The 27,728-nt window shown below is 41.2% G+C and overlaps 1 protein-coding gene across 1 annotated transcript in view; it reads left to right on the top strand.

Moving 5' to 3' along the window:
• The first annotated feature begins 12,555 nt into the window (after nt 1-12,555).
• Nucleotides 12,556-27,728, top strand: part of LOC127526790 (vesicle-associated membrane protein 2-like) — a 42,049-nt gene continuing 26,876 nt past the window's right edge. The window contains exon 1 of the mRNA XM_051923548.1: nt 12,556-12,628. Within this exon, the coding sequence (XP_051779508.1) occupies nt 12,627-12,628 (2 nt within the window). The 5' untranslated portion in view covers nt 12,556-12,626. The remainder of the gene's footprint in view (nt 12,629-27,728) is intronic.

Below are 27,728 nucleotides of genomic sequence, written 5' to 3'. Positions count from 1 at the left end.
AGGAACAGTAGCACTGCTTTGATGCTGGGTGCCACCAGTTTGCAAAACCGAGGCAAAAACTTGCGTATACAATGGATTGAGCTGGCATGAGAACGTGCATGGCTTTATGCCAAGTTTAGTTTTTATACATCACGATGTGAGCGTGGAAACAGGCGTACGCAGCATTTTTGTGCATATGCACCATTTATACATGAGGCCCCTGGTGTTTATGCAGCATACTTCTCTGTCTTCTGTTATCTCATTGGACCAGCTGCAACAAGTATATAGAGACAATCCTATTTTTTTCTAAAGGTCGCCATTTTATTAAGGAAGGATGGCCCACCACAATACTGTAGAACAGGAACAGGTTCCATACTACAGAGTTAAGGATGATTTATTCTGTTGGGAAGATGTCTGTATTGCCTGAGGCCATCATACCCTCATACCAGCAGTGTTACAAGCACACGTGTTGAGAATGGCACATGAAGGTCATTTGGGCATTGTAAAGCTGAAACAGCTTTGGAGAGATATTATGTGATGGCCTAATATAGACTGTGATGTTGAGATACTGGCAAAAGACTGTACTACCTGTCTCCTCAGCAGCAAATCTCCACCAGCTCCCCTTTCTCCTGTACAATGGCCATCTGCTCCCTGGTAGCACATTCAGTTTGATATTTGTGGTGAATCACTTTGTGCTCTCACACCACACTTGCTGTCTCCAGATGGTATATGATCTCCCTTCCAAATAGCCAGAAAACCTATCTCTTCCAACTGTGACAACCCAATTCATCATTAGGGGCCTGAATTACCTTTTTGCTCAGTGGGGCCTGCCAGACATGATAACAACTGATAATGGACCCCAGTTAATTTCAGGTGAAGTTCATCAGTACTTGGGAGACAAGGCCATTAACCTCATTAGAATTGTTGTGCACCACCCAGAATCAAGTAGTGGGGCTGAATGCCTCAACTGCATAATAAAAAATGGAATCCGGGCATACATGACAAAAGGTTGGTAGTTTGAGGTAGCTCTCCTGCAGACGCTGTTATGTTTTTGATGAACTAAACATACCACGACAGGGTTATCGCCTGCTTCCTTGATGTTAGGCAGACAGCTCACCTTCCCTTTGGACCACCTTTCTTTGGGTAAAATTTTACCTCTGCCAACATATTCACAGACACAATCACGTTACCCCTCAACAGCAGCATATCAGTCTACCATTGATAAATGAACAAGATTGGGTATGTGTGTGGCTTCCTCACCATAACAATAAAATGAGACCACGTTGGTCAAATCCACTGCAAACTACTTGGCTCCTTGGACCAATTACATTTTTTCTGCAAGATGACTCTAGACATCACACACATAGCCTGAAAAAAGTCACACAACCTAGTCAGATTCATCATGGGCCAAAGATGTATACCCAGATGGCATGGGCGACCCAAACAGTGGCAGGAAATTGAATGGCTGGTCCTCAATCACTAATACAGGCTTCCTTTGGAGCTTCATGTTCATTTAGGCCCAGAAGACATTCCTCCTGGCTTAAGGACTATGTTACCAGCTAGGCCTTGGAAATGTGGTGTCTGGCCAGAGGCAGATGTGGGGGGCATATAGGAGTGAAGAGGAATGAGGAAAATGGAAGTACTGTGTTTTTGGGAATGTTAATACCGTAGTTAAGAATTATATGTGTGTGACCTGCAGAAACAGCCATGAATAGGCGATAATCAGAATGGTGAAATACCAATGGGTTCATGAGTTTAAAACGACTCTTGCTGCACACAGTAACAAAAGTTCTTTTTCTTTTAATCTCTCAGTATCCTGCTAGGTAGCCTACAATACATGAAAGGTTTCTGTTTTGTACAAATTTGCAAATCTTCAAAGTCCAAAGAACCAATTTCACATACAAAGAACCCCTCCAGTAATTAAATGGTTCCCTGACAATCAGTGGATCTACGAGAAACCAGACAACCAATAATGCGCCATTTTTTTTAAACAAAACTTTTAAGAATGTAGAGGGTCTGCAAACGCCACACTGATAGCCACTGCAACTTAAGCAGAACTGGAGTTGTAAGGCATCAGCGCTAACTACTGAGCCGCCCACAGCAATGACAAAAAAAAGGCTTTTGAGGTTAGAAGTGCGCTTCAGATGTTGGCTCGATTAAAGACGAAGTGTTCAAATTTAAACGAGCATCCACCCACTTTCCAGCTGCATTTCTTTGAATAGTACGAGATCTGATATCACTTTACTACGGTATTGGTGTGTTCAGTTCACTTTGTCATCGTTGCCGGACACACCCGCGGTCAGTGCCTTCTTTTTTAACTGGAGCCACACTCGAGACCGGCTGCTTTAAAGCTTAGTTTACACTTGACACTTCCGTGCAGGCGCGGCGCCCGCACATCCCAAATGACGTCAGATTGTGTGACACGCCCTCGCGCAAATGCAGACGGAAACTTTTCTAACTATCCTGCACGGCGGCTGTGGATCCAAAGGAGTGCAATTCAAGGAGAGGATGGTTACGGTAATGCCAGAATGATTAACGAAAGGCTGAAACACATTTGAAAGAAAGCCTGGAAAAAACGGTTGAAATGCATCTGTTCAACACGTTGGTCCCTAATCACGGGAATATTACATTTGCCCTTCCTTCACCGCTTTAGGTCAACAGGTCTGATACTCTGCCTTCCCATTTTATTACCCTTAAAAGTCAGTAACACCAGACGCAACTCTTCTTCCATCAACATAATCTCACGCCCTCTGCTGTAACATTGCACGTTTTGCGACGTTGACCAAACACCATTACTTATTGACTAGGATCGAACGGGCCGCAACAAGTATAAAAGTGTTTTGGTCGCTCGCCGTGTGCGTTCCGGCGTAACAGCTCATCAGCATGCAAAGCAGGCATGCAGAAATAGCTGAAGTGATCTGTTCATCATGTAGGTCCCTCACTCACGAAAATATTGTACTTGCACTCACATAGCCGCTTTTGGTCAGTAGTTCTGATACTCCACTTTCCACCATTTTCCTTTTAAAATCAATAATAGCAGGCACAACTCATCCTCCATCAGCAGAGTCTCAGTTCCCATGTTGTGACATTTTACCTGTGTGACACTGACCAAATACTGTCACCTACTGACCAGAAGAAGTGTACATGTGTTACGGTCGCTGACGGTGCGCGCTTTGCTTTTGTAGACTGCGCGCCGGCTCCATTCTCTAAGCAGCAAGCCCGCTCAGTTCCGACGTTCTGCAGTCTGAGAAAGTGCTGTCGTTGTGTCTCAGTAGAAGTAAGGAGCGCCTCGCCGCCATCTGGGGTCAAAAGGGTGTCTCCTAATTTTCAACATCGTAAAACTGGATTAAGGATCCGGCGAAACGCCCTCGAGGAAGCGTCTGTTTAAAACATGGAATTGGTTAAATGGGCTTTTACGTAGAGTACCTGATACAAGAGCGACCTCTGCTGGACATTTCGTTAACATGCTGACGGTTAAAGGTAAAGGAGTATTGCTGCTAAGTGCTGCCTGCAGCCGGATGTTATTGAGGTAAAGTCACAATTTTAACCAAATAGATAAACAAAGAGTTGAGACAGAAACAGTTTAATTGCACTTAAATGCTATTTTTGTGGGCATGGATGTAGACGTCCTTTTCTCTCTCGCGTCCTCTTTATAAAAGTCGTGCATCCGGAAAGCATTTAATGTGAATATGCAGTAGAATTAAAAGCCTTTATTGTCATTATACCATGTATAACGGAATTAACAGAAGTAATGGAAAAATAACATAAAATCTTTTTGCACATTCGGGGCCAGTAGAACTTCAGGGTCCATGCTGTTAAGCGAAAGAATAAAGTGTGTAAGTAGCAAGGCTTAACTAACATCTTCTCGATCTCCGTTCATCTGCATATTTTTTCTATCTATCTACACTCATGTAACAAATGGTCTGTACACTTGCTTTTCCATTCAATTATCTAATCAGCCAATCATTTGGCAGCAGCACAATCTACAGTTGCAGGTCCAGGGCATCAGTTAATCTTCTTCTTTCGGCTGCTCCCGTTAGGGGTTGCCACAGCGGATCATCTTCTTCCATATCTTTCTGTCCTCTGCATCTTGTTCTGTTACACCCATCACCTGCATGTCCTCTCTCACCACATCCATAAACCTTTGCTTAGACCTTCCTCTTTTCCTCTTCCCTGGCAGCTCTATCCTTAGCATCCTTCTCCCAATATACCCAGCATCTCTCCTCTGCACATGTCCAAACCATCGCAATCTCGCCTCTCTGACTTTGTCTCCCAACCATCCAACTTGAGCTGACCCTCTAATGTACTCATTTCTAATCCTGTCCATCCTCGTCACACCCAGTGCAAATCTTAGCATCTTTAACTCTGCTACCTCCAGCTCTGTCTCCTGCTTTCTGGTCAGTGCCACCGTCTCCAACCCATATAACATAGCTGGTCTCACTACCGTCTTGTGGACCTCCCCTTTCACTCTTGCTGATACCCGTCTGTCACAAATCACTCCTGACACTCTTCTCCACCCATTCCACCCTGCCTGCACTCTCTTTTCCACCTCTCTTCCACAATCCCCATTACTCTGTACTGTTGATCCCAAGTATTTAAACTCATCCACCTTTGCCAACTCTACTCCCTGCAGCCTCACCATTCCACTGACCTCCCTCTCATTCACACACATGTATTCTGTCTTGTTCCTACTGAACTTCATTCCTCTCCTCTCTAGAGCATATCTCCACCTCTCCAGGGTCTCCTCAACCTGCTCCCTACTATCACTACAGATCACAATGTCATCAGCAAACATCATAGTCCACAGGGACTCCTGTCTAATCTCGTCTGTCAACCTGTCCATCACCATTGCAAATAAGAAAGGGCTCAGAGCCGATCCCTGATGTAATCCCACCTCCACCTTGAATGCATCCGTCACTCCTACCGCAGACCTCATCACTGTCACACTTCCCTCGTACATATCCTGTACAACTCTTACGTACTTCTCTGCCATTCCCGACTTCCTCATACAATACCACAGTTCCTCTCAAGGCATCCTGTCATATGCCTTCTCCAGGTCCACAAAGACGCAATGCAACTCCTTCTGGCCTTCTCTAAACTTCTCCATCAACATCCTCAGAGCAAGCATTGCATCTGTGGTGCTCTTTCCTGGCATGAAACCATACTGCTGCTCACTAATCATCACCTCACTTCTTAACCTAGCTTCCACTACTCACCAGAATTAAAAACAAAAATGTGATCTGTGATTTTGGTATGACATGATTGTTGGTGCCAGATGGTCTGCTTTGAGTGTTTCCGTAACTGCTGATCTCCTGCAATTTTTACACACAATAGAGTTTACTCAGAATAGTGTGAATAACAAAACACATTCAGTGAGCTTAAGTTCTGAGGATGGAAATGCCTTGTTCATGAGAGAGGTCATAAGAGAATGGTTCCTGATGACAGAAAGGCTACAGTAACTCACAGATAGATAGAATTTTATTTTTGTCCCCAGCATAACCACTCTGGACAACTGTGATGAAGAGAAAAGCACCTCAGAATGCACAACACATCAAACTTTGAGGCAGATGGGCTACAACAGCAAAAGAGCACGTCAGGTTCCACTCCTGTCAGCCAAGGAAGGAAAGTTTGGACACACCGGACTAAATGTATGCTTTATCTACTCTTAAAGACACTTTGATCTATTGACCTTATACTTAAATACTCCAATACTTTGTTTCTAAGGCAAATATTAACAGTGAACTTTGTCTTTGTTTAATTTTCTTTAAAGAAAATGTTTTTAATTTGAAATGCCCCAACGGCCCCCACATATAGTTTTCATTTAGACTTTTACTGAAATCTAGAGTGTCACATGTTGGACCTCAATCATTATATCATCGAGATCTTTAAAATGAATGAATGTGGAATTAACTTTCCTCCTTCTACCCAGTTAATTGTATTGTGACATGTAGTGCAGGTGTAAATAGTCCTATTGGGTAGAAGGCCATTATTTCTGGTTGCAGTAGTTCATTATATGGCAAGAATAGTTCAATTTAGCAAAAAGGAACACCAATCTGAAAGTTTCTTCAAATGCAGTTGCAAAAACCATCCAGAACATTTTGATGAACCCAACTCTCGTTTGGACCACAACAGGAAAGGCAGACCAAGAGCATCCTCGTCTGCAGAGCAGAAGTTTATTAGAAACAGCAGCCTTGAAATTGTCAATTAGCTGCACCTCTGATTACAATCCAATAGAAGGTTCATGGAGTTTGTGCAGCACCCACACGTAAGCATCAACTCTTCAAGTTACACTGTGAGAATCAAACCTTCAAGTGCTGCAAAGAAACCACCACTGAAGGAGACAAATTAGAAAAGACCTGAAAGGCAGAAGACATGAGACCAGTGGAAACCACATTTGAGATTATGGTTACGACTGCAGATGCTGAGAAGCTGAACAATGTACTTAATAAAGATAAAAAGCTAGTCTTGTCATTGAAATAAAAACCAGTTGTCTTTTTACATAGACACTTGCCAGTAAAATGCACAGTATATATATATATATATATATATATATATATATATATATATATATATGAGGTTCGATTCCCGAGAGGGAGTGCAGTGGAGTGTGTACACCTGATGAGCCCAGAATGAGGGCGAAACACGTGTCGTGTACTCTTTGCATTTATTTGACAGTAAACTATTTCAACCATATATATATATATATATATATATATATATATATATATATATATATATATATATATATATAATACAGTATGTATATATGTATGTATGTATGTGTTTGAATATTTCCTGCTATTCGTGGCCAGGGTGGCAGTTTCATGCATAATACTGTTGCATGGCTGCATTGCTGCAGCCGAAGGCTGCGATATCAATGAAGGAGGGCTGTTGGAACGTCAAGCGCTTGGATAAGAAAGCAATTAGTCTAGTTATAGTACTTGCAGAGACAGAATTATAGATTCTACTTATACTGACAGTGAAGCATACGAAGGTGATGAGTTTACACAAATGTTAAATATAATGACACCTCTGAACGTGCGTATGTAGAGTAACAAGCGTGCTGGGTAACTTTAAAAGCGGCCGTTCACTGATCTCCAGGGCACACAACACATTGATCCGATACAGATGTTCTCTTACAGAATTTCGATTTGTTTATATGTGACTGCCTTGAGGTTTTAGCAAGGGCTTACCCGGTTTTTCGCAGCGAATTTATTAGATTTGCCAGCGACCTTGTTCGTTGTATTATTTCCAGAAAATTCACCAAGCACCAGGATTAGACAAAACTTTTACTTCCCGAACAACCCGTGATACTCTGCGAAACTCCAGACCAATCAAAGACGTCAAACGCACGCGTTACCTTAGTGCCCGCGCCCCGCCTCCTCCTCCTTTCCTCCGCCCAGCTCTGCGCCTTTCTGATCCTTGGCTGCAAAAGCTGGGAAGTCAGTGTCCATCAATGTTTAATTTAGTCCGATCGCCTTTCGCAAATGGTGGTACTATACAGACTAAAAGATGCTTTTTAATGATTATTAAATTAATCTCATTATATTTTTTATTTGTCAATCACCCTCATTAATAGCAACTTAAGAATTCTAATACGAACTAAAAATATACAAAATAAAATTTAAAAATAAATCACAAGTTGTGTATATAGTAGTTAAAAAAAACGGCTTGTGGAAGATTGATCATATATTGAAGCTCATTCCTGTCACTCAAAAAAAGCGTTATTTCGCAAAAAGTACTGCGTTATTTCACCAAAGCAGTGCGTTATTTTGCAATAAAATAAGTTATTACGCAAAAGATATTGCATGGTGTGGTCGGTATCACGCAGCGAATCAAATAGAATAGATAAAAAGATCATGTACATTCCTGAAAAAAGCTCATGGGCTTGGTGCAATAGATCATTGGCTAAAGCACGGGTGTCCAACTCTGGTCCTGGAGGGCCACAGTGGCTGCAGGTTTTCATTCTAACCATCTTCTTAATTAGTGACCAGCTTTTGCTTCTAATTTACTTCATTTGCCTTAGTTTTAATTAACTTGACTCAGGCCCCGTTGTTGTTTCTTTTTCCTTAATTAACAGCTAAATAATAGACACAAAACAAGCCACCACATGACCAGCTCAGCACCTTTGTCACAATATCTGGAAATAAAGAAAGGTGAAGGTCTCAGTAAAGGTTGATCTCTCAGGTCACTAAAATATTTTGACGGTGTTCTTAGAAAAAACTGAAAATCAACAGTTTTGGAAATGTCTGCTGTGGCAGCATGAGAGCAGCAGCAAGCCATGGAATTAAATAATGAGTTTAATTAACAGCAAGAATTGGCTTGTCATTAAGAAAGTGATAGGAATGAAATTTAGCTGGTCATCTGTTGACTTGTTTCACATCTCATTTCTGTTTGGCTGTCATTTAATGAAGAAAGAAATCAACTCAGAGCACTGAATCCTTAAAACCAAGGCTATTAAAATGAAGTGAAAAGAAGCTAATTAGTATTGAAACCTGGTTACTGATTAGGAAAAGGGTTAGAATGAAAACCTGCAGCCACTGCAGCCCTCCAGGCCCGGAGTTCGACACCCGTGGCCTAAAGCCTCTAATCACCCCCAATCCCAGCATTTCTGATTCACGGCGCCAGGGTCAGCATGGGGTTTGCACGTGCTTGCCCTGCATATCGGTTAATTGCGTGTTTGTGCCCAATGTTACCGGAAACATCCCTGGAATACATCACAGTTAACAAAAACGCCGTATACTGTGAAGAAAAAAATATACATTCTTGTTTTCCCCTGAATATTCAAGGTATAAAACACTAGCTGCCACACCAACAGATCACACTGTTTCAAAATATGTATAGTACATAATTAACTAATTTAAAACTAAACATATACTTTATTAATAAGTTTTTGTTAGTGGATTGCACACTCTTTTCATCTTGGCTGTGCGATTTTTCCCTACAAAGCACAGACATATATCTTCCCTCAGTGTCGTGTCTTGCCTTACATAAATGCAGACCAGGCCAGGAATGCTGGCTCTGCGCTACCATTATTCCTATATTATAACATCTGTACTAAACTTACTAAATTTTAATCTGATTAAAAATAAACATATGCCTGTAACTTTTGTTTAGTCAGTGTCACCTGATTGGAAGATGCCTGCATTCTTCATCTCTCTCTCTCTCTGCATGGCATGTCTGACATTGGAGGCAGCAACAGGTTGCTTCCTGCAACACACTCAGTGGTGCTGCGATAATCACAGGCTTCCCTGTGACCTTAAACTGTGTGGATTAAATTTAACCCTCAGTACATGTACAACCAAATGTTACCCAATGACTTTTGTTCACTTCTTATTACTTGATTCTGCGAGAATACATCCTTAATCAGTCCCCTACTAGCCGCTCACAGGCGGTGAAGAATTTAGCTTGCCTGATGAAACTGACCATATCAGGGAATATCTTTTATTGTGTAATAACATAATACTTTTGATTTTCTCGGAGACACTTTAACATCCCGCAAGACAAGGAGGACAGCTGCTGTACAGGTTTTAAATGTTCTAAGCTCTGGGTGACATGCAGATCACGCAGCATGGCACAAGCAGCCGCAGCAGCAGCAGCAAGCCAGCTGATGGAGCATAAAGGAGGTAAAAAAATGTATTTGTTTCCCATTGTATCACCATTTAAGAGGGGGTTTCAGAGGAGCAACTGCATCTCCTTAGCGTGCGTTCAGCCCCCCTCTTCACAAAGTGAGAGGCAGGGGCGCAAAGTGGGGAAGGGGATGGTCGAGCGAAGTGAGCAGTGGGCAAAGCCCCCTAGTATATATATATATATATATATATATATATATATATATATATATATATATATATATATATATATATATACATCCATCCATCCATCCATTTTCCAACCCACTGAATCCTAACTACAGGGTCACGGGGGTCTGCTGGAGCCAATCCCAGCCAACATAGGGTGAACGGCAGGAAACAATTCCAGGCAGGGTGCCAACCCACTGCAGTGTATATATATATATATATATATATATATATAGTAGCAGGAATGACTTTCCGAGTGTGCAGAGTAGCACGATTTTATTAAGTATATAGAGCTGGGCGCTGGTAGTCAAAGAATAACGGTCAGGATTAAACTAAACAGCATTCTTTTTCCATCTTTACAACTACAGCACAGATATAACAGATGGACCCTTAATAATAATAATTTTGATTTTACTTTTGTTTTAAGAATTGTGAATCATGTCAGCATCCTCTAAAAGACATATTTTGGTTGAGAAGTGCCGATTTTAAAGCTGTTACAAAAGGAAAATCAGAAATATAATAGTTAGTTCTTATTATGTTTAATGAAAAAAGAAACCATCTTTTGTTTGCTATGATGATTGCTTAGGTTTTAATATAAAGAACTGCAAATCGGAGATCTTGAATTATGAGTGAAATGGAACAGGACGGTGAACAAAAAGATACTTCTAGGAAGCTGGAAACGTGTAAAATATGTTGTTAGTAAATCCAGAATACATCCAGAAAAAATAAACAAACACAGAAAAATGGCCTATGCAGTGTTTGATATTCCTGCTATTCACATTTGCAATTGGGTTCTATAGTTGACTTTTCAGACCTTGGCTTGTGATGGTTACTTGTCATCTGTGGCTAATTTAAGATATAAGCTTTGATACAGTAAACTTTATCTATCATAATTTAACCCATAATCTTTTCTGTTCCTTAGACTTTTGCCATTCATTTCAGAGCTAAGAATATGCATTATTCATTTACTTTACACTTTGTGTACCTGAGACCTTGAAGTTCATGTGTATTGCACTCATATTATTTTATGTAGGAAGTGCCCCAATGATACCTTTAGCCTAGGAGCCCCCAAACTTCCTTAATACACCCCTGCCAAGGACTACTTCTGGCCAAGATGCCTGAATGTTGCAAGTTAAAGTCATGCATCACCCACTGACTCTCTATCTTATACGGTCGGTTCAAGGTCAACAGTTAACTTAAATGGAATGTCTTTTGTAAAAAAAAAAAAAAAGTTCCCTCGGATATATGAACTGCATATAAAGTTTGGCCAAACTTTGGATCAAATCCATCCATCCATCAATTCCATGTACCTAGTATGGTAATGCTCCAACAATAACCATGCACTCAGGGCCATCTTAACGTATTGGCACAAGTTGGGGGCCCCAGAGACACCGGGCCCACAATGTTTTTGATACTTATGTATGTTTCTAATTTTGCTTTCAAAACAGAAGCCCCAGTGGACTTCTTTGCCTGGGAGCCTATAATGCTGTTAAGATGGCTGTGCTGGTGGTTGAAATGATCCATCAATAAACACTGAAACAAGACTGAGAAAGGAGTATTGGAAAGAAGGGTGTATAGTACAGGGGTTATTTTTCTGACCTTAAATGGAATTCAGTACGTCACTATAAAAAAAGAAGCAAGGAGACCCTGCAGCTGTAGCCACACACACGTGGCACTGGTGAGGTACCAACCAAGTCAGTTTGTTAAGTGGGGAAAAAGTGTTCGACGGAGCTCTCTGAGATGGCATTATGGGCATACAGTAGGCGTTGATCTGAAACCACCCCTCGTTGTAAAGCAGATGGATTAGATGGACTGATTCCTAATGCACTTGTTTGAGGTGAAAATGAAACATAGGCAAGACAAGAAAGATATTGGGTGCCATGCTCAAGTTCTCGACTCTGTAGCGGTGAGGAAGCATATCAGTGACTAAACGGGAATGAAGTTGTTCTTTCAGTCACTTAGTCATTTTCCAACCCGCTATATCCTAAACACAGGGTCACGGGGGTCTGCTGGAGCCAATTCCAACCAGCACAGGGTGCAAGGCAGAAACAAACCCCAGGCAGGGTACAAGGACACACACACACACACACCAAGGACAATTTAGGATCGCCAATGCGTCTAACCTGCATGTCTTTGGACTTTGGGAGGAAACCAGAACACCTGGAGGGAACCCACGCAGACACGGGGAGGACATTCAAACGCCACACAGGGAGGACCCGGGAAGTGAACCCGGGTCTGATAACTGCGAGGCAGCAGCGCAGTTGTTCTTTTCGTTTTTTTTTTTTTGTTTTAGAACAATTCATGCATGTATGCCTTCAAACCTGAAGAAGTCAGGCTATAGACTAAATATGTTGTATGATGACGCATATCACTAACTGTTTTTCTTACCCTTTTACCATATTATTCATTTATGCTCCAAACCAGTATAATCAGCACTACATTTTAGTCCCGAGAGTGGCGACGTGTTGCATGTTAGTCGGACGAGAAAGTTAACATTTTACTGTACTATGTGTACATGAAAATATTACTACTGAACTGATTACATGGAATACTATGTAAATATTTGAATCCAAAACAGACGATTTTGATGGCTAAAACTGGTTCCACTGAGCATGTTACTTATTAAATGTCTGAGGACTGCACAAAGTCCATACATGGTATCGGAGGACGTACAAAACGTTTTGTGGTGTCGGTAGTGCCAGGCAGAGAGAAGTGCAGGGTGACACCTAAAGGCAAGGACTCGGATAGCACCGCCGTCGTTACTCACATTCAAAGCCATCTTTGTTACTGGATTGCAAGTCGGCGGTTTTGAACTAGAGAGAAGTTTTTGTCGTCTCGCCGAACAGCGTCATGTAAGTACCACCAAGTTCGTCGCATTGGTTTGCAAAACTTTTAACTTTCTTACAACCTATCAGAAGGAGAATCCCACCAACAACTTGGTATCTGGCACAGCTTTTGCCGTGGATGCTGTCCGCAAGTGCATGGTGCTGAAATGTTTCAGAATACTTGGCAATCTTTACTCCTAATTAGACTGTTTGTGAAATTAAATGAAATAATATTATGGGAAATTAATAGCTTCATCATCTTTTTCTATGTAATGGTTAGCTATTGTGCGGAATTCCAAGTTTCATTTGTTTCGTTCTGATTGGTTTTAGTAATGATTTAGCAGTTCATACAAGCGACAGGAGTATGTGTAAGGGCACGCTTATTCCTTGTACACAACGGGCCATTTGTTACAATTTTCATTCTCATTCTATTTTCATTTTAAATGTGATGTACATAAAGGGGTGAAGGTTTGATTAATTACCAAAGTCAAAAAATGCTCCGGTGAGTAGAGGAGGTGTGTGCGTGAGTGAGGGCTGCACTGCATGATTACCGCGGGCTGCAATGATCAGGGCTGTGGTGCCGAGGTCAGGATTTCTACACTGCATCTCGGTTTTTAGCCGATTTACTGACCGTGTGGGTTGTATCGATTAAGTCTCGATTTCAGGAAGCTTATTTTAGTGGAGTACTGGACCGTCATGAATAAGACTAACTGTGACAATGGATCTATAATAAACTAGCTTTCTCATCCATGAATGGATCTTTATTTATGACTGATGCTGCCTCTGGTTGGATCTGGCTCTGCATGTGAAGTTATTACCGTTAACAGATTAATAGTGGTTTAGAATTCGCAGAATTCGTATGGTGGGAAGTACTTTTACTTTGTATACATGATATCTATCTATCTATCTATCTATCTATCTATCTATCTATCTATCTATCTATCTATCTATCTATCTATCTATCTATCTATCTATCTATCTATCTATCTATCTATCTATCTATCTATCTATCTATCTATCTATCTATCTATCTAATATTTTTGTGGGGATGGAGAAATCATAAAAGACTCCTAAAAAGGTGTTGAAACCTGAGATTACTGTTCATTATTTGTGGATATGTAATTGCCAAGCTAATATCTAAGGTAGGGTTTAGGTTGTCAAAAAATAAAAAACGCAAAAAGCAGTATTTATGATGAGAATAATGACAATACCATAAAACTGAAACAACTTTGCCTTGATACATTAAGGACTGCATTGCATAGAATGATAAATTGAAATACATCTGTATGGAAGGTGATACAAATAGCAAGGTGTTTTAGGATCCCTGGAGAGCATCCTGTTTAGGACAACTCACTGAAAATGTTAAGTGCCCATAAAGACAATAACAAGTCTTGGTCCTGGATAAAAAATGTGTTTAAGGTCTTCTTTTACACTCCATGAAGTTATCACTTCTTTAGCTACCATTCCCTACAGAGTGGACACCAGATGAAGTGAAGAATCTCTTCCTTGTGGCTCTTCCTCACTCTATCTCCATCCCTTTATTAATCCCAACCCAGACAGGCTACTCTGCCAACCATACCACCAGCACTTCAGAACAGGTAATTCACCTGAAGCTAAGCATGTTCGGGTCCGGAGAGTAGTTGGATGGAAGACCATCTAGGAGAAGCTCATGTCACTGCTGAAGGGGTGCTTACTCTGTGGTCTGTGTGTGGATCTCAATGCCCCAGTGTAGTGATGTTGACACTATGTTGTAAAAATGGCACTGTCCTTCGGCATAAATGAAAAATTGACATCCTGACTCTCTGTGGTTAATAAGTCCCTGGCCATTGAGTGTTTTCCAATGTACAGGCTGCATTGTTCATCATGGCCTGGTCATTCTGGCCCCCTAACCAAGCCTTGTTCCTAACTAGCTAACCATCTCTCTCATTGCTTCACCACCTAACAGCAAGTGTGTGGTGAGCTGACTGGTGAAAAATTTCTATTGTTACATCATCTAGGTGGATAATGCATATTAGTGGAGGTTGAGGTGTCTCCCCAGTCACTATGTAAAGTGCTTTGAGTATTAAGAAAAGTGGTTTATAAATGTAAGGAATTATTTATTATTATTATTATTATTATTATTATTATTACAAAACAATAACAACACAAAGTGTAGATGTTCCCTTATGATGGGCTATGTTTAAAAAATTAAACATGAAAAGGGGCAAAACTAGTATCAGTTAGTTGTGGGTCCTTTAAAAAACTGAAATCCAAACAGACTGGAAAGTCTTGTACAGGAAAATCAACACTGAAACATTCTTCAAAGCAGCACTTTGGGCAAGTTTAGATATCCAGCTGTATGTGTGAGCCTGAAAATAAAAATCACAAGCATTAAATCAAAAAACTCAGGTGTGTTATTCTGTTTCTCAAGCAAAAGAGGTAATTGAGAAGTTTTTCGTTGATAATTTATTCAGTGCATTTTTGACACATTTAACTGTTGCTTTAATTAATGCAGTTTTATAGGAATGTCTGATATTTTTAGAAAGAGTGAAATAGTCTAAATTTAAAAGGTTGGAATTATTTTGGATACAGGATTAAATGATTCACGTACAAGAAATATAAACAAGATAGTCCTGATCGTTCTTTCATTCATACATTGTTTCTGTCAATAAATTCACTCCATTTTGGGGCAGAAAAGAGTACCCTGGAGCATCGTATGCAAGCCAGAGATAAAATCAGACCAGAAAGACAGTCCATTATAGTACAGTTTCAGTGCTGGTGCAACAATAACAACAACAACAACAACAATAATAATAATAATAATAATAATAATAATAATAATAATAATGAAATAGCCTCAATTTCACTAAAAGATGGAGGGGAAAGGGCCAGGGAAAAAATTACAGACAATTCAAAACATGTAGCCAGAGAACAACGGTGAATTGAGGAAAATTACATAAATAAAAAAAAAGACAAACATGACATAACAAAGCCATAATTTTATGCTTTCAAGGGCCATCATCATGTGTACAGAGTACAATGAAATTCTTACTTGTTTGTGCTGTAAAGGAACACAGGGATGGACTGACTTCCTGACCAGGATGAATGGTTTCTTGCCTGGCTGAAGGACTCATGTAGTGGATGAAGGGTGCCAATGAATTGATGTTCTGAAGCTATGGACATGAAATGAAAGGATAGGTGAGACTGAACATCAAGACTATATACTCCCCCACATGCTAGGTGTCGGCACCCCTTGGCCACATTACCCATGTATACACCCGCAAGGTGACCTGGGAGTTGTAAAACCATTAGGCAACCCTGCTGGTCCCATGGGTGCCATCAGGAGGAGCTATTGAGAATGGGTTTCCCTATTCCAAGGAGGGTCATTCTGATCTGGAAATGCTTCCTGGGTGTTACATCATGACAACAGAAGTAATTTCTTGGTGTAATATTGTGACACCAGAAGTGCTTCCAGGTCTGACGTAAAAGGAGATGCCTCATCTTATTTGAGTGAGTTGTAGTCAGGAGAGGAGGAGGACAAAGTTCACCTGTGGAACTCTGAAGGAAGGAAAGAAACGGAAAAGATTGGAGCTTGGTGTGTGTGTGAGAGTGTGTATGTGTATAGAGTAGAACTACCTTACCTCAAAACCTAGCCTTTCTAGATGTATGTGATGTATGTATAAAGAGAACAGTGAAACAGTGAACAGTAAGGAAGATGGGGATGGAGTGACTTCCTGACAAAGATGGATGGTTCCTGATTAGGAAGCAGAATCTCAGAATTACAAGATTTGAAACACTGCTGCATTATGCATTAATATTGAAAAGTATTTTGCAAGTCAAAAAATAAAAATAATCCTATGTCTGACTTGGAGTGGTTCCCTTGCTGTGGTTGGCTTCACAGGAATGTGCCTGAAGACTGTTGGTTCTGACTTTTGCTATTTATTTGTGTCCAGGGTATCTTCTCAATTTTTGCAGAGCAAGCTTTGACCCCTGTAGGTCAAGCAGGTTCAATGATAATTTGTGCAACATTCCATAATACTTTTCAGGCCAGTAGTTATCTTTGCATGTCTAGTATGTGACAAGGCTACTCTGCTTTCTCAACAGAGGTTGGCTGTTAGTCCCACATATACATTCTTTCTGTAACTCTCAACAATTCCGTCCAGCATTAGTTTTATATGCATTTTAATCATTTTAGACATCTTTTGAACTTGATTACACGTGCAGTTGCAGAGGCCACTAATAGGGGGCACTGCAGAACACCCTTTTCCCACACCAATGGTGCTAAATAGAAGCAAAGCACTCAGGCTGACTGTGCTCCAATTATAAAATATGTACAGTATATGGAGGCAATGCATCCTAGCCTAATATGTTGCCTTTGATGATGACATCTGCCAAGTCCAAAATATTACCAATTAAACACCATGGATGATGTGTTTTTCTTTGCTTGCTTTCCTACAGACCTTCTTTTGCTCCTTTGTCCTGCTGTGCTGTTTCTATTGATGTAGTGATGTGCTTCAGTGCCCTTGACGTCCAGCAGGAGCCGTCCAGCTGTTATTTTACTAAATTTGGAAGGATGCTATGAAATTTGATATCACACTGCCTTAGTCATTCATCACATGCAGCACCTCATAAGCTCAACTGCCTCATGAGGTGAAGTTTCAAATATTAACAATGATTGACTGATTTGACCAGAAGTCAGTGGACTCTTGTTTCTGAAATCAGGCATGCATCCTGCTGGTCAGAAGTTATGAGTGATAATTTCAGTAGTTAGATTTTCAACAAGTACATGTCAATGCTAGACAGTGTTTCCTCGCTGCTCTTAGGACTTGAGCCTTATGCTCGGTCCATCATGTTTACATGGGTTTTTTCAGAGCAGTTTGGTTTCCTTCCATATCCCATAAACATGGGGTTGATGTCGACTGATGACTCTGAACTGGCCTGCTGTGGTTGTTCTGTGCTGAACTGATGTCCCATTCAAGTTTAGTTCTTACCATGTACCCATTGTTTCCATGATGGTCCCAGGCTATCTAGAACCCTGTAATGGACCAAGCTGGTTCAGGATGGGTCTCCAACAAGTTATAAAAACTGGTTAGGCTTTCGGTGTTTAGAGGAATGGCAGTGCCAAATTCTTGCTTACAGTCACTTTTCTTTTACATGAAAGCTGCCTGTGGTGATTGGCTTCAGATTCAGAAATTTGTAAACAGAATCCCATGAAAAATCTGGAGCCTAGTTATATTTAGCAGTAGAATTCACACTTTGTGAAAGACGTCAGAGAAGATTTTCCAAAGAGTCACAGCTTGTGGCAGAGAAACAACTGTCTAATTGGCTCCACTTAGTAGGAATAATTCTAAATACACTCTCAAAATGTTGTTAAATTTCCAAAGACTAAGTGAAAATGTAATTTTTGCTTCTTTGAGTTTAATTTACCAGCCTGTGCCAAATTTCATTTTTGAGGTTGATGAATCACAAGCAGACAGTAAGAGAATTCATCAGAGACAGAAACTGCAGAAACTGGGAACTACCAGGGTGGCTCATTGCTTAGTGGGGTTACCTCACACCTCACACCTCTCTTTATGTGGCTCAAATCACTGTAGGGAGGTTACATGTTCTCTCCATGTCCATGTGCCTAACTCCACTTTCCACTCACAGCATTTTAGGTGACCTAATGACTTTACATTGTGCCTATATGAGTGTGTGGCAGTGTCATCCTGCATTGTGTCTGTTAGTGATGGCACAGGCTCCAACTCCCTGTGACCCTTAATTCTGTCTGTCAGTCGTTGCTGATATTGGGGATATTTTCATCATTCGTCACTTTTCACTGTTAGTTGCTGTTTCCTTATGAGGCATTAGCTCTCTGGAAATGTGTTCTTTTGAATTGCGGCGTTTTAATTAACCTAAATTTAAATAATTATAAATAAAAAGGTATTATCCCTCACCAGCATGCAATATGACGGTTACAAGATTTACATGAGAAGTATAAGGATAATTTAGCTCTTTATTGACAGGTTCACGCGGTATTACAAACGGGAAGCTTATGACAGACTTTCAAGCATGTGGGCGTCTTGATCAACTCAGTCTGCCATCTTTCGTTTGCCACGCTGAAAGGATTTTAACCGGACGGAAGACATAATCTTCCGCCCGGCAGCTTCAAAGTGTTGGCCGTAGGTCCATTCTTATATTCGGGTTGCTCCATGTGCAGGCTCTTGGCTCCGGATCCAAACAAGGACAGGAAAGGACTCAAACCCCACCTTCAAAAATACAGGAATAGCACAATGCCTACATACAGTTCTCATTCTCCCAACAAGGAAAGAGAATGGTGTTCTGACAGAAGACAGTTGCCCTAAACTTCATTACACACCTTAATATATAACATATTGCGATGTAAATGTCTGGTGCTGTATCATTCAGTTCTATTGCTTTTTAGGCAGCTCTCTTTAAGTCTTTAGCCAGCCTTCCATATCCAAAGGTGTGGCTGGTTTCCTTTAGCAGTAACGCCATTCATCTGTCTATCCTTGAATCCAATTAATCCAGTTCAAGGTCATTGTGGCCATAGTCTATTCCACCAGGCCAATTAAAGGTGGTTTATAATCAGTACATTATTGTTCATGTCTTCAAGATGAGGGAGTGCAAAGTCCATGTAGGCAATGGGCGAACATGCAAACTGCACACAGACAGCAAACTGCACGCAGACATCGACCAGGGAGAGATTCAGATCCATCTCTAACCACTGTGCTGCCCTTCAGAACTGATCATTAATTATATTTTTCATTTATAATGTTTTAAGACTACTTTTTTAGGACTTATTTCTCTTTATATTTCCTTCTTCCTTTGTGTCACCTTTGGAAAGGTATGGGACTGCAGCCATCTTGGGTTTTATTACAAACTGTGATTGCTCTGAATTTTCACTAACCCTAAAACCAAAATGTTAAAACTACATTTGTTTTCAGATAACCTGAGGGCTGCCAAGCCAAAGATACTTTTAAGGTAGGGTGGAGAGACTTAGAACAACACGAGACTGACCAGTGGATTGGTGTAGTGGCAGGATGGTGAAGGTCAAATGACTGCTAAATCCTCATGAACATCTCTCTCCTCAGTTTTGGTGATGCACTTTAGACACTGACTGACAGAAGGAGGGACAAGCAGCCAAACTTACATGGTCCTTCTACTGGGCTCGCTCTCTGATAGGACGACTTGCTGCTACTCCACATCAAGAATGGCCAGTTGAATTTGTCCTTGTACTTGGTACTTGGGAATTTTTGAGAAGTTTTAAAGGCTTCTGTTAAGAAAGGGTAACGTGTTGAGCACATCTCAACCTATTACTGTACCCAGCAGCTTTCACATGGACAAGTGGACAGAAGATGAGGAGAGTGACTCTAGCCCTTGTGCCTTTGACTCTGGCCTTGTTTCCAGCAGGGGGCGCTACCTCCCTAGTTGGAATAAGTTCTTTTGTAATTGTGGTATGTTACATACCCTGAAACTATATAGATATAATATAAAAAGGCGATACCCCTCCCTTATTGATACAGCAGTAAGAAATCACATAGGAGAAATAACTTCGCTTTCTTTAATGATGGTTTATGTGGCATAACAGACAAGGAAGCCATGATAAGACCTTTGGGTAGTGGGGGGCCCGATGTGTAGAGTCTGCCATTTTCGTCGCTGCGTTGGATGACAGTATCTCCCATCCGTCCGTCAGCTTCAAAGGTGTGCCGGGCAATGTTCCAAGGCTTTATGCTCTTTCTCCATGTGCAGGCCCCCATTTAGTTGAATAATACAATTCCAAACAAGGCAAAGAGAGGATACAATTTCATGCTGAGTTTGACAGACAGAAATAGTGCACGTTGTCCATTTCGCAGTTGTCCTTAACTTGTCTTGTCTTAAAATGCTTTGCCTAGCAGTTCTAAATGCTGGGCCCCTGTAGTAAAACTGGCTTTTTGTTAGCTGTACATGTGAGAAGAAAAGAAAAATAGATTTAAAATATTTGCACAGAGAGCAGTGATATATTAAACTTATATTCTGATTACAGGCCTGTCGAAGCATTCTTGTTATATCATGTATGTTACCATAATCTGTAGAAAACCATATTTGGGCTAATCAATGGTCATGTTTGCAAAACAAACTGGCCACATCAATACACAGATGACAACAAATTCCATTTTTTTCATGTTCATCAATCCATTTTCTGAAGGTGCTTATCCAGTTTAGAGTCATAGGGAGTTCACAGAGCACACTGACCTTAGAGGAGATGCCATTATTCAAAGGGTACACTTACTCATATTGTCACAGTTACGAACTGCCTACCTGGGATGTGGGTGAAATCTCCTCATGTGCAAAACGTCATACAAATAGTGCTACCATACTACCTCAGTGTTTCACTCTAGCATTAAAGCTACTGCCTTCATGTCAGAATGTGGCAATCCCAGTACATCTGTTGCTTAAGAATCATGATTAGGGGAGCTAATTGAGATCACCTACAAAATGATAACAGTGGCCTTCACATTAATCATTTCTAGGGCACACACTCCACTTCAAAGTGACCTCATACTTGAGGCAAAACCTTCATGTTCCTCTGAACCCAACCACCTTTGGATCTTTCAGTTATTTCAAAACAAAGGAAATCAGGGTTGTATGGAGCAAGTTCCCTGTTGACACACTGCTGTGTTGACCAAATGCTGAAAATTCTATCCACTAAGTTGTAAAAAGCTCCTGGGAGAATCTGCCTTTACGAGTGGAATATGTCCAGAGCCATATTTGAACTCAAAATGATTTCTTATTTTTTGGCTTCTGTTCTGCAACTGTACTGAGTGTCGAATTGAGATAAAACCCACCGCACAAACACTCGAACGACTTATCTGCCTGCGCAAACATGCGAGCATGGAAAATTAATTAAACCCGTTGGTGGTGTTCACTAATATAATATTTATCTTTGGCTGCGGCCACATGCTGACCTTCCGCCTGCCTGAGAGATTCGCTTCCAGCATCGTCTACTGCTTTTTTCATGGACATGTAGCTTTACATGGATTTGGAGCACCAGTTAATAGGTGCCAAGTGGAAGGCTCCTTCAGAAAATATGAAGAGCACAGGGACCTTGAAGGTCATGGATGACTGTGTTTGTCAATCTGCTCACCTTGGCAAGATGGCGTAATGCACCAGCCTCCTTGTGTGGAGTTACCTCACCTTTATTTGCAGTCCCTGGCTAGACATATGGAGAAAGAAGATAACAGATGTATGTGCCCAAATAATCCACTTTGTATACTCTTCTGCTGATTGTACATTGATGATTATTTTATTGCCTAATTAAAGGAGTTGTCCAGTATTGGTAAGGGGCCACCACAAAGTCAAGCAAAGCTGTTCATTCTTTACAGACCCAAATCAAGGTAACCTGCACCTCTCCTTGTGAGCCAGCGGACAATGGGCTAACACCATGCCTTGCCACTGTTTAACTGCTGCTGGATTGACAGATTGAAATGCAACTTGCCTCCTCTTTACATTCTCTTTGCCTTGACAAACAGGCATTATGAACTGCAAACCAAACGAGTGTTGGTTCAAACTCTGCCTCTGACCCCCATTTCAACTGATGGTGCTGCACATTATATGGAGATTGTGAGCATTAGATGAGAGTTGGAATGACATTGCTCGTTTGATGGTCTTGAGGCCTGACTTCTCAACCTGACCTATGGGTGGTCTTGGTTGGTGCAGGCCTTTTTTGCATTTAGTTTCTTGGTGTTTCCTTTTAAACTTGCTTAGTAAAACATCCTGTTTCTTATTTTTGAGAAAATGTATACTTTGTTTATTGTGGCGTGCAGCTGGGCGCCATATCCAGCTGGGACACCTGGAAGGACCAGGAGAGGGATTATACCTCCCCCAGGCCACGAGAGGACAGCCTCCCTGGTTGCTATGGGGGTCACGGGAACTGAGCTGGGAAGCTCAACTCTATAGGGGCCTGTGGCCACGGCCAGGAGGCGCCCAGTGGATCCTAGAGCCCTGGAAGCCAGCACTTTTTCCACACCAGGAAGTGCTGACGGAAGGAATTCCAGGGGCAGTCCGGGTGCTTGTGCGACACTTCTGCCACACCAGGAAGTGTCGGCTGAGGTTCGTCAAGGGGCACCTGGAGCATATCTGGGTGAGCATAAAAGGAGCTGCCTTCCAACAGTCGAGGCATGAGAGTCGAGATGAAGAGGGCAAGGCTTTGGAGAAAGGAGAGAAAGCGGCCTGAAGAGGACCATTGAGAGGCCCAAGAAAAGGGTGTTTGGTGCTGGAGCACTGTGTGCTGTGTGGGACTTTGGCAACTTCTAAATAGGACTGTAAATATACCGTATGTGGTGGAGGGGAAGACTATAACAAGGTATTACAGATGTGTTATATGTCTTCATTTTTTTATGTACACTTAATTTGTTCCAATGCATTTTTTATGTACACTAGTTTTGTAAAGTTTTATACAAAATATTCAAAATTATGCAAAAAAAGTGTGATGTTTTAGATAGAAATGCATACCTTTTTTAATTAAGGTACCATTAAATTGATTTCAAAATATAGCCAAGACATTACTAATGTTGCATGGCTATTACTGCTTGAAACAACTGATTTATACAGCCATCTCCCCACTGTCCTAAACTCTCTTAGCTCATCCTTAATTAATCATGTTTTTTATTAGAGAAAACTTATTGATTTCATTAGTACTGCTGAAGCTTGTTGCTCTGCTTAATAAAGCATGCACATTGTCTTTGCTTGTGGTTGGTACTGGCATTTCTAAAGTTTAATTCTGGGTTAAAAAATGGCCAAAATGAAATGGCTTTCACAAGAAACATGTCAATCTACTGTTTGTTTGATTTTTTTTTTCCAAAATGAAGGTTATTCCATGTGGCAGATTATCAAGAAGCTGAAGATTTCACACAAAGGTGTCTATTACTGAAGGGGGGGATAATGGATGTAATTAGGACTGAATAGAATGGAAAGGGCCAGATGCACAACTGCATAAGTGGATAAGGACATCAGATGCTGTAGTTTGAGAAATGCATGCTTTACAGGTCCTTGAATAGACACCAGATACCAGTGTTTTCTAACTCCAGGATGCTAGCCTTAGAGGCATGAAACTGTCAAAAAACACAATGGTTAAAATTGGCAAAGAATTGGAATTACCCAGAAATTCACTCTCCATTGTTTATGTGCTTTTGCCCGATTTACTCTTCTTGAGGTGTAACTTGAAATACAAGTTTGTCTGTCCTGTGGGATTCTCTCTCTGTGCCTTCACTGGCTGTTCCCAACTTTTGTGTTCCCTCATTTATCACAGGTTCAGGTGCGGATAAAGACTTCTAGAGGCCCTAAGCAATTTAAAAGATTTTGGTGCCCCCATATATATACCTAATTCAAAATATAAATAATAATAAACCATAAAATAAAGTTTTGTTTTTTGAAATGAAACAAAGCTTACAGTAAAATAGAAAATGTTTCTTTTTGTACACTTCCACTGTTGAAAGGTTTTCTCTTACATTTTGTGATTGCAATGTCTTTGATCAGATCCTCAACACTAATCTTAAATGCCACATCCACTTCTATACGTAGTAGAGGTAAAGCATCCAGCCTGCCTTGTTGTATTGTTGTTCTGCTGAGATTTTTAATATACTTCATCTGAGAAAATGAATGCTCAGCTGAGCAATTTGTGTCCATTAATATTAAAAATATATTAAACTGTGGCAGAGGTCCCCAGCCGGGACTCCCCAATAATGGAAGGTCTGGGTGAGAGAGCCTGTCCAGAGCATTACCTCCCCCAGAGCACTAAAGGACAGCCCCCCTGACGTGCAGCAGTGCCACGGGTTTGGAGCATGGAAGCTCAACCCTGCTTTGGACACCGCCAGGTGGTGTCTGGAGAACTGCTGAGCCCTTGTATGGAGCTTTTCTACCACGCCCGGTAGTGCTGCCGGAAGTAAGTCAACGAGCACCGCTGGGTGCCTTATAAAAGGAGCCAGCGGCCACTACTCCAGGAGCCAGAGTCGGGTGGGAGAAGACAAAGAGAGAAAGAAGAGAAGTGTGTTTTGGACTGTGCTTGTGACCCAACTGTACACGTGGGAAACAGGGGAAGGCGTTTCCCATGGGCAAAAAAAAAAAATAAAAGCATGTGTTTGCACTTGTGTCCCACGTCTGTCTGTGTCGGGGTTGGGGCCGGCTGGTGCGCCCCAGGTAGTCCACAAAAGCAAATGTCTCCCTTTGGAAAGACACACTCAATATTATCTTCTACAATCTTCTTATATAATACGCGACCATGGCTATCCATTTTTCTCTCCAGAATTTTAAATCACCTGTAGCTCGCAAACCATTTGAACTATTGACCTGAAATTTGGAACACATATACCATGCGACGTCTACTATCCGCTTTCAGGGTGATGATTGACCTCAAAGGTTATTTCTCTTTATATTTTTATTTTATTTTATTGTAGAATCAACTCTTGGCAGCGGCCAGTAGGGTGGCCGTGCGGTGCATGTGTATGGGGCCCATTCTCATTCCTACCACCTTTGGCATCACTTCCCCTACCTCTTCATATCTACGATCTTCCTCAAGAATGATTTAAGACTTAAGTGCCAGCTTAAGTGCAAAATGAAGGAAAATGTACTAAGGAATTGCAACACAAACACTAACTTAATCAGTTTAACATGAAAAGGTGCCGATGAAAGAAGAGAAGAAGCGGGCTGCTAGGATCGAGAAAAGAAGGGCTGCTCAGGAAGAAGCAAGCGCATCAACCTCTGAACAAACGAATGTTGAATGTACAGAGAAAGAGTCTGAAAACTATGAATGGTCAAGTCAAGTGTATTTTCAGTGCGCCGTTGCTGGTTATGTTATAAAGTTCAGCATGACTGGACAACTGAAGATCAAGATAAGAATAGTCATATGAGCCTCAGTGGACTGTGTGGCAGATACCAGATTCTAATTTCGCTGAATTCCAAGGATTAATATATATATATAATTAACCTCTATTATTATTTTTATTAGTGAATATATATGTATGTATTTTTTTCATTCAATTGGGAGCCCCCCTTTTTGTGGAACCTGGTTCAGCTGCACCATTTGCAGTTTGCACCACATGGTCCGTGGTAAATCTGGTAATGGAAAATTTTTATGGTGCCCCCTCAGTGCCCTACGCACATGCTTATTTTGCTTAATGGTTAATCCAGCCTTGCACAGGTTGAGGACCACTGTTCTAGATTAAGTTGGTTTGAGAAGACTGTTATGTTAAATAACATACCCATTCTGAATGACTGTGTTCCACAAACAGCACCATTAGCTGGTGACATCTGTACTTTCTTAAAACTCCTTAAAATAAACAATCTAGCAGTGAAACCTTTAAGGATCAAATGTGCATGACACCAGTTACAAGCAAGCTGCACACCTACTAGTCACTTGGCAGCTTCTAGTAATGGCATCATGATTGGTAGATGGTGTACTCGGTGGTGATGTTTTAATAATCCAAAGAAGATGAAATCATCTGTACCAACATGCAATAGACCACAATGTCTCAACTCCTTTTCTTATTCAGTAAATGCAATGATTTTCTTCTTTTACAGCTGGATACAAAGTGTTTTTAAAGCTAGGAGTGCAGAAGGTCTATAAAAAGGAAGCCATGACTTGCTCTTTTAGCCTAAACATTTGCCCCGGCTATAGCTCCTTCTACCTCCAACGGTTAGAAGTCTCATATAACTGATCATGCTGCCTTCATCTAATCAGCTTTATTCTTTACACATTTACTATCATTCATCAAAGAATGGCACTGTTTTGCTCATCAACTGGTCATCGAATTTAACTAAAGATTTTCTAACAGAGCTGCGTCCATGCAGACAGGCCAATAAAGATTAACTCTGAAAAAAGTGCTGATGTACTTCCAGGTTGAATTCAACTGTCTTTCTAAGTAAAGACATTTTTATTTTTAAATAGTACCTTTTTTAGTGAACTCCATTGGCAGGGGGTCAATGTTCAAGTTGCATACCCATCATAAAACTGTCCACATGACCCCCAGTATTTTGTAATCAGGATGGGAACAGTAGCGCGACAAACAGTTTTGAAAGATCAAAGTGCACTGTGCAAATATATTAAAACAAAAGGAAAATAAAGCGCAATGCAGGAAATAAGCCATTAAATACATCATAAAGAATAGGCAGTGCAATTGTGCAGGTTAAAACCACTCAGTAGATACTTTGTCAAGATAAGCGCGCCCTTCTCCCGCTATTGGTCTCTGTCTCTCCAACTCACCCCGGTGGGTCTACCGAATCCCACCTAGCTGTCCCTCTGTCATCCCATACACTGTATCACAGGATCTTGGGAGGTCTGTCCCCTCGGAGCACCATTGCTCTCGCTCCCTCACAGGGGCTTGACCCCACCCAACATCGTCTGCACTTGCTTGTGCCACCAATCTTTCTTTTCGTCTTTTATTTTGTGCCTCTGCCACTCCTTTTAAATACTGCTGGGCGCAGGTGCCTAATTAAGTGCCATGGATTGCCAACAAGGCCAACAGCCTGACCATATGTGATGGATACTTGAAAGCCAAGTGACTTTCATGGCGGATATTCTGAACACACACTCGCACACACACAGTCATGCCCTCCATTAGCAGCTTTCCTTGCTCTATCAAGAGGAAATTAATCAAAAAGTGTGGTGCCACCATTACCTGTCTGCCTCTTCAGAACTACAGTGGGGTTTTACTCACTTTGTAGCATTATACCATACCATTTTCTAAGCCCACTTAATCCTGAGTAGGATTGTGGGGGCCTGAGTAAGCATAGGGTGCAAGGCTGGAACAATACATTATAGTTTTTTTAGTAATTATTTGTATAGTAATTATTTGTATAAATAAAAAGCAATTATACACAAAAGGACAATACATTTAGCTTGTTTCCGGTTGCATCCAATTTCTCTTGATATTATTGTTACTATTATTATAATCCATCCATCCCTCCATTATCCAACCAGCTATATCCTAACTCCAGGGTCACAGGGGTCTGCTGGAGCCAATCCCAGCCAACACAGGGCGCAAGGCAGGAACAAACCCCGGGCATGGCAGGCACACACACACTAGGGATAATTTAGGATCACCAATGCACCTAACCTGCATGACTTTGGACTGTGAGAGGAAACTGGAGTACTTGGAGGAAACCCACGCAG

This window comes from Erpetoichthys calabaricus, chromosome 2 (genome assembly GCF_900747795.2).
Source record: "Erpetoichthys calabaricus chromosome 2, fErpCal1.3, whole genome shotgun sequence".
Classification (NCBI taxonomy): domain Eukaryota; kingdom Metazoa; phylum Chordata; class Cladistia; order Polypteriformes; family Polypteridae; genus Erpetoichthys; species Erpetoichthys calabaricus.
Note: the sequence above shows the minus strand (reverse complement) of the source record. Positions and strands in the feature narration are given on the sequence as shown.